The 15,918-nt window shown below is 44.1% G+C and overlaps 1 protein-coding gene across 1 annotated transcript in view; it reads left to right on the top strand.

The window, feature by feature from the left end:
- The window catches only part of UVRAG (UV radiation resistance associated), a 191,576-nt gene that overhangs the window by 139,082 nt on the left and 36,576 nt on the right, over positions 1-15,918 (top strand). The window contains exon 13 of the mRNA XM_089677986.1: positions 6,430-6,508. Coding sequence (XP_089534112.1) covers positions 6,430-6,508 — 79 coding nt within the window. The remainder of the gene's footprint in view (positions 1-6,429; positions 6,509-15,918) is intronic.

Genomic DNA, 15,918 nt, shown 5'->3' with positions numbered 1-15,918 from the left:
TGTGCGGGAGGAAGCCAAATGACGTACACTCCGGAAAGGTAATGCATTTCTGCGGCCACCAAATGGCTATAGGCCGAGCGGCAAATGGTTAACCATTGGTAAGTGTCCATGTTGCCAGGTAGCGATGTGGGCTCCTGAAGAAGGTCCCTTCCACTTTGCAGTGTGAAGAAATAAGACTGTGGAGCTTGGCGTGCCATGTGAGCATGGATTAGGAAGCTTTTAATTCAGTTTTTCCCCAAATGTAAATGCAGATAGGGGAGGGGGTGGGGAGGGTAAGGTAAACTTTATTGGTGGGGATGGATGAGCTTTAAGCAAAGAGACCTTTTCTTGGTGGCAGGACTAACATTTGTATAGAATCTCCCTGTGCCTCATTACAGAACATTTCTATAGGACTGGAGAACGTTAGTATAAAATCTAATCATTCTTCTATTGTGTTTGATGGCTTGCAGTATGTGCAGATTTAGTCTTTTTCTTTTGTTAGCTGAGCTTTAATCAAGCATGTGCATTTCATCAAAAGAGAAAAATCTTTCCCAAAAATGATTAATTATTCTGAAAATGGCTTTATGTGTATAGACTGTCTTCAAAGCCCCGTGTTTTTATTAAAGCTATCATATTATACTTGGCTCTTGCTTGAAGCCTTTTTTTTTCTTTACAAATATCCAAGTGAGCCAATGTGACTTGCATTTGACATCTCTCCAGAATGTTTGAATTGGCATAAATGGGCAATTACAAAATGTAATTGAGATTTAGAATTTTCATCTACATTTAAATTCTCTATGGCAAAAAGTGTTTGATAAATGTAAGAAATGTTTTTCTATTTTTTTTTTTTCTTGTGTCATTTAAGGAGCTACGGACTGGCCACAAATCCAAAATAATATGTAGACTTAGATGTTTAGGCATTTAACAATATTGTATCCACTTATATTTTGCCCTTCCCGGTTTCTTTGTTCCTTCTCATTAACATGCTAATTACATTTTTAAATAAGACCTTTCTGGTTTTATTACATAACTTTTTTAGACTTCATTATGACATTGGGTCGCTTTGCTTCAGGTGCTGGACATTGCTTCTGAAACCTCACAGCATTCTGGCTCAGTCTCAAGAGCTCTCAGCCCTGAAGTAAGCAATATACTGAAGACGTTATGCAAATATTAGAATACCGTGATTGGTGGGTGTCAGTCTGGAGTCGTTGACGCTCCATGGGCTTGCAGACTGCCCTAGGTAGCACCCACATATGATACTGAGCCTCCATTACTGAAAGAATTGAAATCAAGCAAATAAAATGAGTGAGACTGAGACATTAAGGATGGGGAGGAGAGAGCTATATATGATCCTGGAGCTTTTGACACACACTGTGAGAAGCTCACAGTGTGCAGTAAAATCAGAGTAAGCAATTTCATAACAGAAAAGTAGTCTGTATAACTGCACAAGATTGAAGGTAATGATGTATTTCCTGTTTAAAGCAGCTTACAATAGTTATTCACATCCAACTGGACATGTAATAATGTTTTCATATCACTCATGACTTCTTCAGGACCTGCCTGCCGCAGCATTTATGCCTCCACGGGCAACTTAATCACCTAATCCAATGACTATGGTGTCATATGTGTCAAGGCAGATTTTGATTTTCTCAAGAACATGACTGGAAATGTGAACAGCTGATATTGATTTTGAGATGATAGGTAATTGTGAAGTATTTGAAGTGGTTTTAAAAATTGTCATGTAGCCAAGAACAATAACTTTAACAAAAAGTTTTGGGGATCCAGCATTGCAACCTGAAGTTTTCTGGTAAAACCTTTGTGATTGTATAGGGAATCATCAATAAAATAAGCCAGGCAATGTAAAGTTCAGCAGGTTCTCTCTCTATGCATATTCTCAATAAACGCCAAAAAGGCATATGGGCCACCTGGACTGGAGCTATCTGCAGGCCACCTTTGCTCAGAAAGGTCTTACTCAATTTTTGGATGAGGTTGGATATCATGGCATCACTACCCTCTTCTCCACCTCATCTAACCAGAGAATGCCTTGTATTTATTAAAAACTATACTAGGTGTTCTGTGAATGGCGGTGCAAAGCAAGTGACTCCGTGTGTGGGCAGCTGTTCACATAGAACTTGACCAGGACCTGGAAGATTGTGGCTATTACAATAGTAGCTCTGATTTACTACAGTTATTTTCAGATACCTCAGGGGCGCCTCGGGTATAAGAGAGTCATACTTACATTGTGCCACACTGGACCAATGTCAGTATGCAATAAAGATCATACTTGGAGTTCAGTTTTAAAGGATAAGTCCGGGATAGGCATAAAAAAAAAAAAATCACTTATTCGAAACACACAACATTAAATAGTTAATAGATTTGTGAAATTCCTTACCATTGAAGAGAACAGTCTAATTGAATTACAGTAACAACATCCTGAAAATTCAAGAGATAACCTTTGCTCTGCCAAGGAGGAGGTGTAACAGCCGGGATTGCATCATATCTTCTCTTCACTCTCTAAAGTAAACGGAAACTACAGTTCCCATCAACCACAGGGAATTGCCATGAACGTGGGCAGGTACGCTAGGCCTGTACATGTTAATTATGTACTTTGTGCCCGCTTCAACATGAATTATGCCCCCTCATTCTCTAGCCACACTGCTCAGCACCACACAGCAGGACAGGTGACAATCTTATAAATGTAAAGCATGAGTGTGCAAAATGTTTCCCTCCTAGATTGTAAGCTCCAAGGAGCAGGGCCCTCAAATCCCTCTTGTATTGAACTGTATTGTTGCTGTATTGTCTCCCGTTATATTGTAAAGTGCTGAGCAAACTGTTGGCACTATATAAATCCTGTATTATAATAATAATATTAATATATTATTTTGGTTACTTTGGTTGTACCTATCCTTCCAGCCCCAAGTCCAATCTTTAACAAACTCATGCAGACTCCACCTCCGCAACATCGCCAAAATCCGCACGTTCCTAACCCCAGAAACCACTAAACAGCTCATCCACTCCATCATATCACGACTCGACTACTGCAACTCCCTCCTCACTGGCCTGCCTCGCCGCTGGCTATCCCCGCTTCAGTCCATCCTGAATACGGCTGCCAGACTCATTTACCTTTCCAACCGCTCTGTTTCCGTCACCCCCCTCTGCCAATCCCTCTACTGGCTTCCGATTGCAGAACGGATCAAATTCAAAATCCTAACACTGACGTACAAAGCTGTCCCCCATACTGCCCCGAACTACATCACTGACCTAATATCCAAGTACCACCCAACACGCACTCTCCGCTCCTCACAAGACCTCCTTCTCTCTAGTTCCCTGGTCTCCTCCTCCCATGCCCGCCTCCAGGACTTCTCCAGGGTGTCACCCATCCTCTGGAACTCCCTGCCCCAACCCATCAGATTATCACCTACTCTCCTCTCCTTTAGGTGCACCCTGAAAACCCATCACTTCAGGGAAGCCTATCCCACCCCCTGCTGAGTTGCCGACCTCCTCCACTCTTCCTACCACTCCATCCCCCACAGCTATCTCCTCCTGTGCCACCATCCCCTCCCTCCTAGATTGTAAGCTCCAAAGAGCAGGGCCCTCAATCCCCTCATGTTTTGCATTGTATTGGTATTGTTCTGTCACATGTTCTGTCCCCCTTTGTAATGTACAGCGCTGAGCGAACTATTGGCGCTTTATAAATACTGTATAATAATAATAATAGTTCTTTCTCTGTAGTCTTCTACATATGTCCCGTCACCGAGATGTGGGGTCCGCAGACTGGGGCCCTGGAGAAGTTCTTACTGAGCTCTCAGTGGCTGTCCTTCAGAGCGGAGTATTCCCAACCTCTCCCCGGATAACAGGGCTCCCCATCCCTACTGCAGCCTCAGGAACAGCTGTGCCTGGCAGGGTGAAATGGCAAGGTCTAAGTGGCAGGGGAGGTGTCTGATCCCTGGGCTTAAAGTGGCTGTTGCATGCCAAGTCATGCCCAGCCTGTCCCCGAGTCGAGCCTGCCCCCTGCGCTATGATTGAACAGCCCTTACTGTATATGTCAGTCCCTGTATAATAACTCTGCCCTCCACCCAGAAACTTCCCCTCTGCATCACACATCACTGGCCGGTCCCTGCACAGAACATCCTTCCCTCTCCAAACACAGAGCCTAGGACAGGACATGTGTATCCCAAAATACTGCCCCAGTATGACATGTATGCGTCAGCCACCCAGCACTATCGGTCCACTCCTGGAAGAGCATCCTGTCATTTTTAGGACCCCCACCTCCATGGGCGGTATAGACCAGGAGTCTGTGAGTTCCAATCCGCCCACTGCAGCAAGCAGGGAAGGAATTACAGCACTGCTTGCTGGAGAAAATAATTACAGATGGGATGTGCCAAGATCGGTGGTTGGGGGAATGGAATAGGAGGCATAGCAGGCACCGGTCTTACAAACAGGAAAGCATTTGAAATAGCCAGATCATTTTTGAATCCATCAATTCCCGAGTTAATAAGATTGATTACATTTTTGGTAAAGGTAGTAAATCAGCAAAAAGGACATGTAAAAAAGTTTTTGCCTGGAGTTCTATGTGACGGAGAAGGGGGGGGGGCATGGGTTGTGGAGCAGCGCTGGCTGAGACCATTTAATATCTTCATCTCTTCTATGCTGTAGTCGGGCTAGGTGTGCGGTGTTACCCTTTCACATTGTAAGCTTTTCACCCTTTAATAATTTATCCTTACCTGGACTCTGCATACAGGCTTCTAGATCAAAGTTCTACCTGAGTGCCATTAAGAACCGTGTCTCGGGGTCTGCTGTGCCCACCCCTAACCTCTCTATTCATATCCTTTTTTGTATTCCCTTTCTCTCCTCTCCTTGGGCTTTCCTAACTTTTCTGAGGTCTCCACTCATGACAGTGACATTTTATTGGTTTGATTTAGCAGAATATTGTATAGCAACAACCAAAATCTTTATGTAACATTGCGATGTGCGTTTGATTGTCCATTGTGGGTACCTTTTCCATCATTGTATGCTTTAACCCAATAAAAACCTATTCTAAAAACAATTATAAAAAAAAATATAAAGAATCCAGAGCTTTTTCAAAAACTCTTCTTTACCTTAAACAATTTGGCTGCACCCATCTCCCTAACTATGCTAACAATAAGCTACATTCATCATCTTTTTGATATTCCACACTGTTCACATTCATGTGTTTTTCTGTTTTGCCTCTTCTTGCCTTGAATGAATTATCACAAAAAAAAAAATTATATAATTTGCTGGTGGACGGGCAAATTACTGATTAGCAGAAATGTAGGATTTAAGCCACATGTTTCATGCACAATTAAATCCAGCTGAGAGTTGTTAAAAACTTTTCTTGCAAGCAGTTGTTAGGTTTCCAAGCCCGTTTTGAATGGCAGGTGGCTGAGAGCACAGTACAAGTTTTCTTCTTTGTGAACGTATAGGAGAGGTCTCCTTCAGAGAGGGGCCTCCACATAGGACCCTTTTATAAACCTCTTGGCATCAGTATAGAGATGCTCTGATTCCTATAACCCTGCCGAAGTATAACGGGCAGTTTATGAAGCATAGATCCTTTGCAGTTTAACGTCACAGTAAAAGTCTAACTAGGTTACGAAAACCTAAAAGCATTTAAACCGTGCCATTTATACTGTGCAGGTAACATGAGGCTAATAACTGACCTAGAGCCATAAAATGAAATGAGATTTTAGTTTCTGATATGCAGTAAATGGGGAAACCATGGGGATTTGTTAAAGTGTACCTGTGGTCACCTTGCAACTACTGAACTATGGCCAGACACTGAATGCAGCTACCTTTTGGGATCTCCCACATATCTTACAGTGCACATCCAGTGACCTGCTCTTCAGTATCTGGTAACAGGATTACTTTAAAGAGCCCTAGTAAATATTTTTTTGTATCTAGAAGGGCTTGACCACTTTCATAAAGAAACCTCAGTACTTTTTTTTTTTTTTCTTTTTTTTCACTAAAGTGTAAGTTATCTATTATAGAAATAGCATGGTTATGGTTTGAGCAGTTTGGTGTAGAACTGAATGTTTTTTCACCCTAACGATCATCTTTGAAATGTATTGGAATACCAATTGTGAGCCAAGTCTTCTTGTTTCAACATCAGTACCTGATTTTACAAATGCTCTTTTGGTTGAATGGGCACAAATTCTCACAGATGCGTTCCAACTTGTGGAAAGCCTTCTAAGAAGAACGGAGCCTATTATTGCCTCAAAGTAGGGCAACTCCATATTCACTCCCATGGTTTGTAAATTGGATATCCAACAAGCTCCTGTATATGTGATGGTTTCTATGAACTTTTAGCCATTTACTGTATTTTGTGGGTTATCTGCCCCTATAGTTATAGCCTCCTATTTGAAATGTTTGCCTAAAATATACTTATTTCAGATTCTTAACTTTTGCACCACTTCCTCTGTTTTGGTTTTCCAGGTTTCCTTTGTATCCAAAAGGAGGTGAAAAGCTGCAGTTTGACTACGGAGTATACCTTCTCAACAAAAACATAGCTCAGGTATTTCACACCCTAAGGGATATCCTTTTAAGGTGCCGTTTTTCACCTGCTGTCCATCAGGAGAAAAGGTTTAGCTGTAAAATCCACAGTTGCCAATTCAAAATTACTTTAACTTATTGGTGGCCATATTGGTTTGTGTACGGCTTGCACCGTTGGTTCTACTGAAACAAAATGAATGCTGTGCTGCCAATCCTGTTCTTTTTTTATAAAATCATAGTGAAAAAAGTTTTCCAAGTGTGTTGTGAACACCTCCCTATTGCTGGGGAAGTGTACATGTGAAACTCGAAAAATTAGAATATTGTGCAAAATTTAATTTATTTCAGTAATGCAACTTAAAAGGTGAAACTAATATATGAGACTCATTACATGCAAAGCAAGAAAGTTCAAGCCGTGATTTGTCATCATTGTGATGATTATGGCTTACAGCTCATGAAAACCCTAAATCCACAATCCTCAGAAAATTAGAATAGTACATGCAATCAATAAAACAAGGATTGTACATAGAACAATATCAGACCTCTGAAAAGTAGACATGCATATGTACTCAGTACTTGATCTGGGCCCCTTTTGCAGCAATTACTGCCTCAATGCGGCGTGGCATGGACGCTATCAGCCTGTGGCACTGCTGAGGTGTTATGGAAGACCAGGATGCTTCAAGGGCGGCCTTCAGCTCTTCTGCATTGTTAGGTCTCATGTCTCTCATCTTTCTCTTGGCAATGCCCCATAGATTTTCTATGGGGCTCAGGTCAGGCGAGTTTGCTGGCCAATCAAGCACAGTAATCCCACAGTCATTGAACCAGGTTTTGGTACTTTTGGCAGTGAGGGCAGGTGCCAAGTCCTGCTGGAAAATGAAGTCAGCATCCCCATAAAGCTCATCTGCGGAGAGAAGCATGAAGTGCTCCAAAATCTCCTGGTAGACGGCTGCGTTGACCCTGGACTTAATGAAGCACAGTGGACCAACACCAGCGGATGACATGGCTCCCCTCAACACAGACTGTGGAAACTTCACACTGGACTTCAAGCATCTTGCAGTGTGTGCCTCTCCATTCTTCCTCCATACTCTGGGTCCTTGGCCTCTCCATTCTTCCTCCATACTCTGGGTCCTTGGTTTCCAAATGAGATGCAAACGTTGCTCTCAGAAAAGAGGACTTTGGACCACTGAGCAACAGACCAGGTCTGTTTTTCTTTAGCCCAGGTAAGACACTTCTGACATTGTTTGTTGTTCAGGATCGGCTTGACAAGAGGAATACGACATTTGAAGCCCATGTCCAGGATCCGTCTGTGTTTGGTGGCTCTTGATGCACTGACTCCAGCCTCAGTCCACTCCTCGTGAAAGTCCCCAACACTTTTGAATGGCCTTTTCCTGACAATCCTCTCCAGGCTGCGGTCATCCCTGCTGCTTGTGCACCTTTTTTCTTCCACACTTTTCCCTTCCACATAACTTTCTATTAATGTACTTTGATACAGCACTTTGGGAACATCCAACTTCTTTTGCAATTACCTTTTGAGGCTTTCCCTCCTTATGGAGGGTGTCAATGATGGTTTTCTGCACAACTGTCAGGTCAGCAGTCTTTCCCATGATTGTGATTCCTACTGAACCAGACTGAGACCATTTAAAGGCTCAGGAACCCTTTGCAGGTGTTATGGCTTAATTATCTGATTAGAGTGGGACACTTTGAGCCGAGAATATTGCACCTTTTTACAATATTCTCATTTTCTGAGATTGTGGATTTGGGGTTTTCATGAGCTGTAAGCCATAATCATCATAATTATGACAAATCACGGCTTGAACTATCTTGCTTTGCATGTAATGATTCTATCTCATATATTAGTTTCACCTTTTAAGTTGCATTACTGAAATAAACTTTTGCACGATATTCTAATTTTTCGAGTTTCACCTGTATAAGTGGAAAAAAAATCCCCACCTGTTTACAACTGTGGTGAATAAATCATAAAACATTCACAATGAAAAATAGTAGGCGTGCAATAACACACCTCCCTCATCAGTTGATGTGTTTTGGTGAACCCATCAACAATAAATAAATATTAAAATAATTTGAAGTTAAATAATTGGGGTCTGTGACAGGTGCTACAATGCACCTCCCCCTATCACAACGTGCATAAATGTCCATATATGAAAATCAATATATCAAAACTAATATAAAATAGGTTAGACCAGTTCGTTCTTTATAGAGTAAACGGTGTCCCGTACTGCAAGACACCTTCCACATCCTATAAGTAATTGGTGACTTGGTGATAAAACCAGTGCCAATAACGTATAGCTAGTGATCCGCGCTGCTGCTCGTGCTCCCCTTCCAGAACTGCACTCACCGCAAAATATTGACCCCCTACAATTAGGTGGGTCAAAGGTGCTTGTTCAGATGCGTTCCTCCTGTGAGCAACTGTAATGGATTATCCAATAATGTGATAAGATCCTCTCGGTGAAAAAAAGGTTTCCACTTCTCCACCACCACAGAGATATGCAATAGGAATAATCAAAGGGAAGCTTTCATAGCGTTATACTGTTTATTTTGATTAAAACCATATAAAAATTGCACTTACAGGTATGCCATATATGGGCACTTTAAAATCGGTGTTCCGGGATGCCGATGCACTATACATGCGGATTCATACAAACTGGAAGTGACACAGTTAGCTCCGCCCAATGTGTCGCGTCATCATGACATCATCAGGAGTGCCGCCATGTTGGTTCTACTACCTCAAAAAGGATATACATTCTTGCCATCTATCTAAACGGCTGATCTAAAGTTTTTTTTTAGAGACCACTTAAAGTAACCCTGTCAGCAGTTTTAAGAGCACATACCAATAATATTCCATTACGTTTCAAGCGGTTGTAAAGGATTTAAGATATAAAAAAAAACTTTCCATGATCAGTGCCCTCTAAATATATTCCGGAGCTCGATCTTGATTGAACGCTGTGTCCCAGAGCAGCAGCACTGATCTCTCTCTCTCGTCCTCTCTCTCTCTCTCTCTCTTTTTCTCGTCCTCTCTCTTTCTCCTGTTTCTCGTCCTCTCTCTTTCTCGCCCTCTCTCTTTCTCGTCCTCTCTCTTTCTCGTCCTCTCTCTTTCTCGTCCTCTCTCTTTCTCGTCCTCTCTCTCTCTCTTTCTCGTCCTCTCTCTCTCTCTTTCTCGTCCTCTCTCTCTCTCTTTCTCGTCCTCTCTCTCTCTCTTTCTCGTCCTCTCTCTCTCTCTTTCTCGTCCTCTCTCTCTCTCTTTCTCGTCCTCTCTCTCTCTCTTTCTCGTCCTCTCTCTCTCTCTTTCTCCCCTCTCTCTGTTTCTCGTGCCCTCTCTCTTTCTCGTGCCCTCTCTCTTTCTCGTGCCCTCTCTCTTTCTCTCTCTTTCTCGTCCCCTCTTTCTCTCTCTTTCTCGTCCCCTCTTTCTCGCCCCCTCTTTCTCTCTCTTTCTCTCTCTCTTTCTCGTCCCCTCTCTCGCCCCCCTCTCTCTCTTTCTTGCCCCCCTCTCTCTTTCTCGTGCCCCCTCTCTTTCTCGTCCCCTCTTTCTCTCTCTTTCTCGTGCCCTCTCTTTTTTGTCCCCTCTTTCTCGTGCCCTCTCTCTTTCTCGTCCCCTCTTTCTCGTCCCCTCTTTCTCGTCCCCTCTTTCTCGTCCCCTCTTTCTCGTCCCCTCTTTCTCGTCCTCTCTCTCTTCCCCTCTTTCTCTCTTTCTCGTCCTCTCTCTCACCCCCCTCTCTCTCTTTCTTGCCCCCCCTCTCTCTCTTTCTTGCCCCCCCTCTCTCTTTCTTGCCCCCCCTCTCTCTCTTTCTTGCCCCCCCCTCTCTCTCTTTCTCGTGCCCTCTCTCTTTCTCGTGCCCTCTCTCTTTCTCGTCCCCCCCTCTCTCTCTTTCTCGTCCCCCCCTCTCTCTCTTTCTCGTCCCCCCCTCTCTCTCTTTCTCGTCCCCCCCTCTCTCTTTCTCGTCCCCCCTCTCTCTCTCTTTCTCGTCCCCCCCTCTCTTTCTCGTCACCCCTCTCTCTCTTTCTCGTCCCCTCTTTCTTGCCCCCCCTCTCTCTCTTTCTCGTCCCCTCTCTCTCTCTCTCTCTCTCTTTCTCGCCCCCTCTCTCTCTTTCTCGCCCCCTCTCTCTCTTTCTCGTCCCCCCTCTCTCTCTTTCTCGCCCCCTCTCTCTTTCTCGCCCCCTCTCTCTTTCTCGCCCCCTCTCTCTCTTTCTCGCCCCCCCTCTCTCTTTCTCGCCCCCCCCCTCTCTTTCTCGCCCCCCCCTCTCTCTTTCTCGCATCCTCTCTCTTTCTCTTTCTTTCTCGTCCTCTCTCTTTCTCTCTTTCTTTCTCGTCCCCTCTCTCTCTCTCTTTCTTTCTCGTCCCCTCTCTCTCTTTCTTTCTCGCCCCCCCCCCTCTCTCTCTCTCTCTCTCTCTCTCTCTCTCTCTCGCGCCTGTTGGTGTTTTGTTTATGTTGCCCACCCCTCAGTTGGAATACATATACACATTCCAGTGTCTCAGAATAACTTTTGCTCTGTCCCTTAATGAACAATTAAGAAAACATAATTTTTTGACTTACTGTCAAATCTTTTTCTTGGCGTTTATTAAAAGACCTGATCACTGAGTTCTAACAGCCGCTCTGAGCAGAAAGAGGTGACTTGGCTGTACTTCTGTAAGTCACAGTCCTCTGCTCTTATGATTATTATTATTATTATTATACAGTATTTATAAAGCGCCAACAGTTGCAATGCAAAACATGAGGGGATCGAGGGCCCTGCTCTTTCGAGCTTACAATCTACTCCTAATATTGATTTTTACAATCTCCTGTAGGCAGCAGAACCAAGTGCCTTATTTTTTCTACTCCCTTAATAAATTCCAAGAAATGAATTTCACCGGTCCTTTTTTTTTTTTTTTTGTGATACTACTGAACTGGTTGCTGCACAAATTTGGCACCAATAATACTTTTCTCTGAGTTATCAATGGTGACTTGCCCCGAATAGCTGGTGTATCCAATAGCTTTTTTTTTTTTTTTTCTTTGAGCCAAAAAGCACCCTTCCTGTGCACTTTTCAAGCTGTACGAATCATCGCGCTTTATTCTTTGCCATTAAGTCTGGTCCCCGTGGTGAGTTATCTTTCCATTCTTGTAAAATATAGGCAGTAACCTTTACCACGTCACCTCATCCTGTGCGTCTGGACTCATATAATGACCTTCTAGGTTCTGTGGTTTAATCATCTCGTGAGGTCATTTGTTCCCAGAATTGCCGGCTTTAACCGGTGGTGCCTCCAGCTCCCCCATACCATCACCCTGAAGATTTTGACAAACCGTATTTTTATTGGACTGTTTCTGTTTCTCAGCACAATCTGATACTTTGACAATGAGAGGTGATAGGAAAAAAAATCGTTAGTCTCAGGTGGTTGGCTGTGTCGGGTTCCTGTTCATTGGAGCGTAATGGGATTCCTACACCTGTACTGCAGGCTCACCAGACACTTGGAGTAACCTTTCCTCGAACCCCAGTACAGGAATGTTGTGTTGGAGCTTCCAAGGTTATAAAAATTGAGCTCTGACCTCAGCTTACCAGAGCTGCATCAGTGAGATTAAGTCGTGCAGCCATTCATAAAAAAAAAAAAAACCCTAAGTACTTCATATATTTATTTTATCCTTTCACATAGTGCCATTAACTATACTTTATTCTGTTCATGGACCACTAGCACCATTCCCTGCCCCAAAAGAGATGCTGGTCTTTGTTTGAAAAATACTATAGAGAACTTGTTGGTAAAAATCATACTTCAAGTGAATAAGGTGATTATTACCAAATTACAATCAGAATCTGGTAGACATACATTGGTGTACGAAGATCTGGTAGCGGAGTCTGTATATGTAAGGAGCTGATGTGGCTGCACCAGGGGCGGACTGACAACTCATGGGGCACCCGCGCAATAGGGGATCATGTGGCCCCTGTGTCCTTGCCCAAACTCGAAAAGGGTACCAGGGCATCTCATGGGGCCCCCTACGGACCCCGGAATCTCGGGCAGTGCCCTAGTTTCCAAATGGTCAGTCCGCCCCTAGGCTGCACCATGTACATTTGCAACATGGGAGGACGAGGTTTTATAAACCATAATACATGTGAATAAGACAATCTATTTCACATATACTGCATATCTAAAAATCTGATTGTTGGTGGAAATCGCTAACCGACTGTGTTCAGCCCTATAAATTTTAAAATGGTTGTAAACCCTTCCATATTCCCAGTAAAGTGACTGTCCTCAGGTGTACACAGAGATGAAACAAATCCTCCTACATAAATTGTACCTGGTTATCTACAGTTTCCTCCTCTTCTTACATCTGTTCAAGGTGCTGAATTTATAAAGCTTGTCTGAGGGTTCAGAAAGAAGGGGGTGGAGGGCTGAATTTACACTGTATGGCCCAGTGAGGAGAGCTCTGATGACTGATTGGAGGGAAGAGACACACTCCTCTTCACACAGCTCACATGAACAGAGCTGAGGATGTCAATCTGCTGGAGGTTCCTCCCCGTCATCATTTTTCTCTTGGTGTCAGGAAAACTTGTCAGAATTGTCTCATGCTGATAGCAGAGGAAGGAAGTAGTAGACAGAAATTACACTTAGTGCTCTTAATTGAAAGATGCACTATAGAAGGAATGTGCTTTGTTCATTTAATGTCTGATATTTACAACCACTTTAATTTTATAGTGTTACTAAACCCAGGACCCTGTATTCGCTATATCCGGTCTCCCCGGACCCTACATTCACTATATCTGGTCTCCCAGGACCCTGCATTCACTGTATCTGGTCTCCAAGGACCCTGCATTCACTGTATCTGGTCTCCCAGGACCCTGCATTCACTGTATCTGGTCTCCCAGGACCCTGCATTCACTGTATCTGGTGTCCCTGGACCCTGCATTCACTGTATCTGGTCTCCCTGGACCCTGCATTCACTATATCTGGTCTCCCCGGACCCTGCATTCACTGTATCTGGTCTCCCCGGACCCTGCATTCACTGTATCTGGTCTCCCAGGACCCTGCATTCACTGTATCTGGTCTCCCCGGACCCTGCATTCACTGTATCTGGTCTCCCCGGACCCTACATTCACTATATCTGGTCTCCCAGGACCCTGCATTCACTGTATCTGGTCTCCAAGGACCCTGCATTCACTGTATCTGGTCTCCCAGGACCCTGCATTCACTGTATCTGGTCTCCCAGGACCCTGCATTCACTGTATCTGGTGTCCCTGGACCCTGCATTCACTGTATCTGGTCTCCCTGGACCCTGCATTCACTATATCTGGTCTCCCCGGACCCTGCATTCACTGTATCTGGTCTCCCAGGACCCTGCATTCACTGTATCTGGTGTCCCTGGACCCTGCATTCACTGTATCTGGTCTCCCCGGACCCTGCATTCACTATATCTGGTCTCCCCGGACCCTGCATTCACTATATCTGGTCTCCCCGGACCCTGCATTCACTATATCTGGTCTCCCACAGTACACAGAACATGCATATGCAATTATTTTAGTAAAGAGAGACTGATAAATACCTTTTCTCATCAACAGAGCAGTCATATGACTTCTATCAGTGTTCAGCAGAGCACTGGTTACAGCTTGTAGGAGGAGTTTTCTTTCTGCTCTAGGAGGGTGCAGAACCCCTGACCTCGGTACAGCGCTGATTGGCCCTGTGCTGATCACATGTACTCTTCCAAGGTAAACAAACCTCTCTAGTAATACACACCAAATTGAGCAAGTGCAGTGTGTCTCCACACATGTCTGATCAGGAGATAAGAGGGGGATACTGGAAGAAGGGGAGGATCAGAAAAGAGAGGATCAAACAGCATTTTTATGCAATGCAGAGGATTAACCCCTTAGGTTCCACAGTGAGTATAACAAGCATGCTTTACTGCATATACAGACTGATTATACTGTTGTGGGTTTGTAACACTTTAACTGGAAAAATTCAAACCCTTTTTTTGAGGAAAAAGAAAAACTGCACTGAAGAAATGGTCCCCTGTTATTTGTGTCAGTGGGAGGAATAGTGCTGTATCGGGGGGAGGATGGTGCCCCATCACTGGTGTCAGTTGTAGGAATAGTGCCTCAAGGGCCAGATAAATGCAACCAAAGGACCACATCTAGCCCCTGAGCCACTGTTTGGAGACCACTGTTTTAATTTGTTTGTTAGGATAAGTTCACCTTTTGGACAAAAGTAATAAATGCACATTTTTTTGCATATTAAAAAAAAGTGCATTTATTATTTTTGTCCAAAGGAGCCTGGAAAGTATTGCACCTGCGATCATGTACGGTCAACAGATAGTTTGACAGGATGCCTCAATGAACTACCACGGCGCTCCACAGCACTGTGGTAGTTCACTGAAAAACTACAAGCCGACAGCCGCTAAGGCTGCTTTGACTTGTAGACATCATTCACAAAACTCTGTGTGACGGGAGTGACTTTTGGGGTGGGGGGACCCCTGTATCATCTTCCCAAATTCCTCTTATGTTTAAGTCACCCTGTGCCTGTTAGGCGACAGGGTGAAATGTTCTAATATTGGTGTGGGGGTTGTTCATTGTTCTCTGCCATGTGGCTGCATCCCATTGATCTAGAAAACTATTATGGGATGCATGTGTTCCCCTATTGTCTACTGCCATGTGGTGTAACCCTTTGTTCTATTATGTGTCTTGGTTTGGTGGGGGGTGTTTCCTGCAGCCCTTTCATCCTAATGGGATGGCCTGTGATGTGTTTCCTGTCCCTGATTGTATTTCCCCGCCCTGTGTATATATCTTGTGTTTGTGTTAAAATAAAGCAGTTGACTTCCTGTCTTAAGAAGAGTCTGGGGCTGTCTTATTTCCTGTATGGTCAGCGGTGGTGTCCGTGGATCTGTGTTCGGACAGGGAAGCGGGAGTCTAACGGAAATACCCAAGTGCGGTCTGGGTCCGGCTCCGTTACACTCTGTGAACGGGAGAGTGACGCAGCCATGTGGGCTGTACCCCGCACGGCTGCGCTGGTTTCAAATCTGACAGTGCATGGTGGAGAAGGTTCCCCGTACTATCTGTCAGAGGGGGGGTTTGGTGCGGCTGCAGCTATGGGCACATGTTCCATCCTAAAAACATGTGGAACATGTTTCAAAGGTCAACATATCCTTTAACTTTATCCAGCATGATGCCCCCTACTGGGGTTACATTAATAAACATCCTCCTTTTTTTAGAGCTTGTAGTCGGTGTGGCTTCCTCACACATGTAGTGTTTATCTGCGGTGCCATGTGATTTAGTGTAGCAGTTACGTTATTGAAAATAATGCATACTTTTTTTTCCCTCCCTTATGAGAGTGATTCTGTGCATTGTGTAGATCGGGGGAACACAGCAGTACTACGTAAATGTGGGAATTGTAGATATGAAAGATCATATTTTTAACGTTCAGTAAAATCCTCAACCCCTTACCTGGCACCTCTCAATTTGATG

This window comes from Staurois parvus, unplaced genomic scaffold (assembly GCF_062004578.1).
Source record: "Staurois parvus isolate SC_StPar_1 unplaced genomic scaffold, SC_StPar_1.0 ptg000196l, whole genome shotgun sequence".
NCBI lineage: Eukaryota > Metazoa > Chordata > Amphibia > Anura > Ranidae > Staurois > Staurois parvus.
This window is presented reverse-complemented; position numbering and strand designations above follow the sequence as displayed.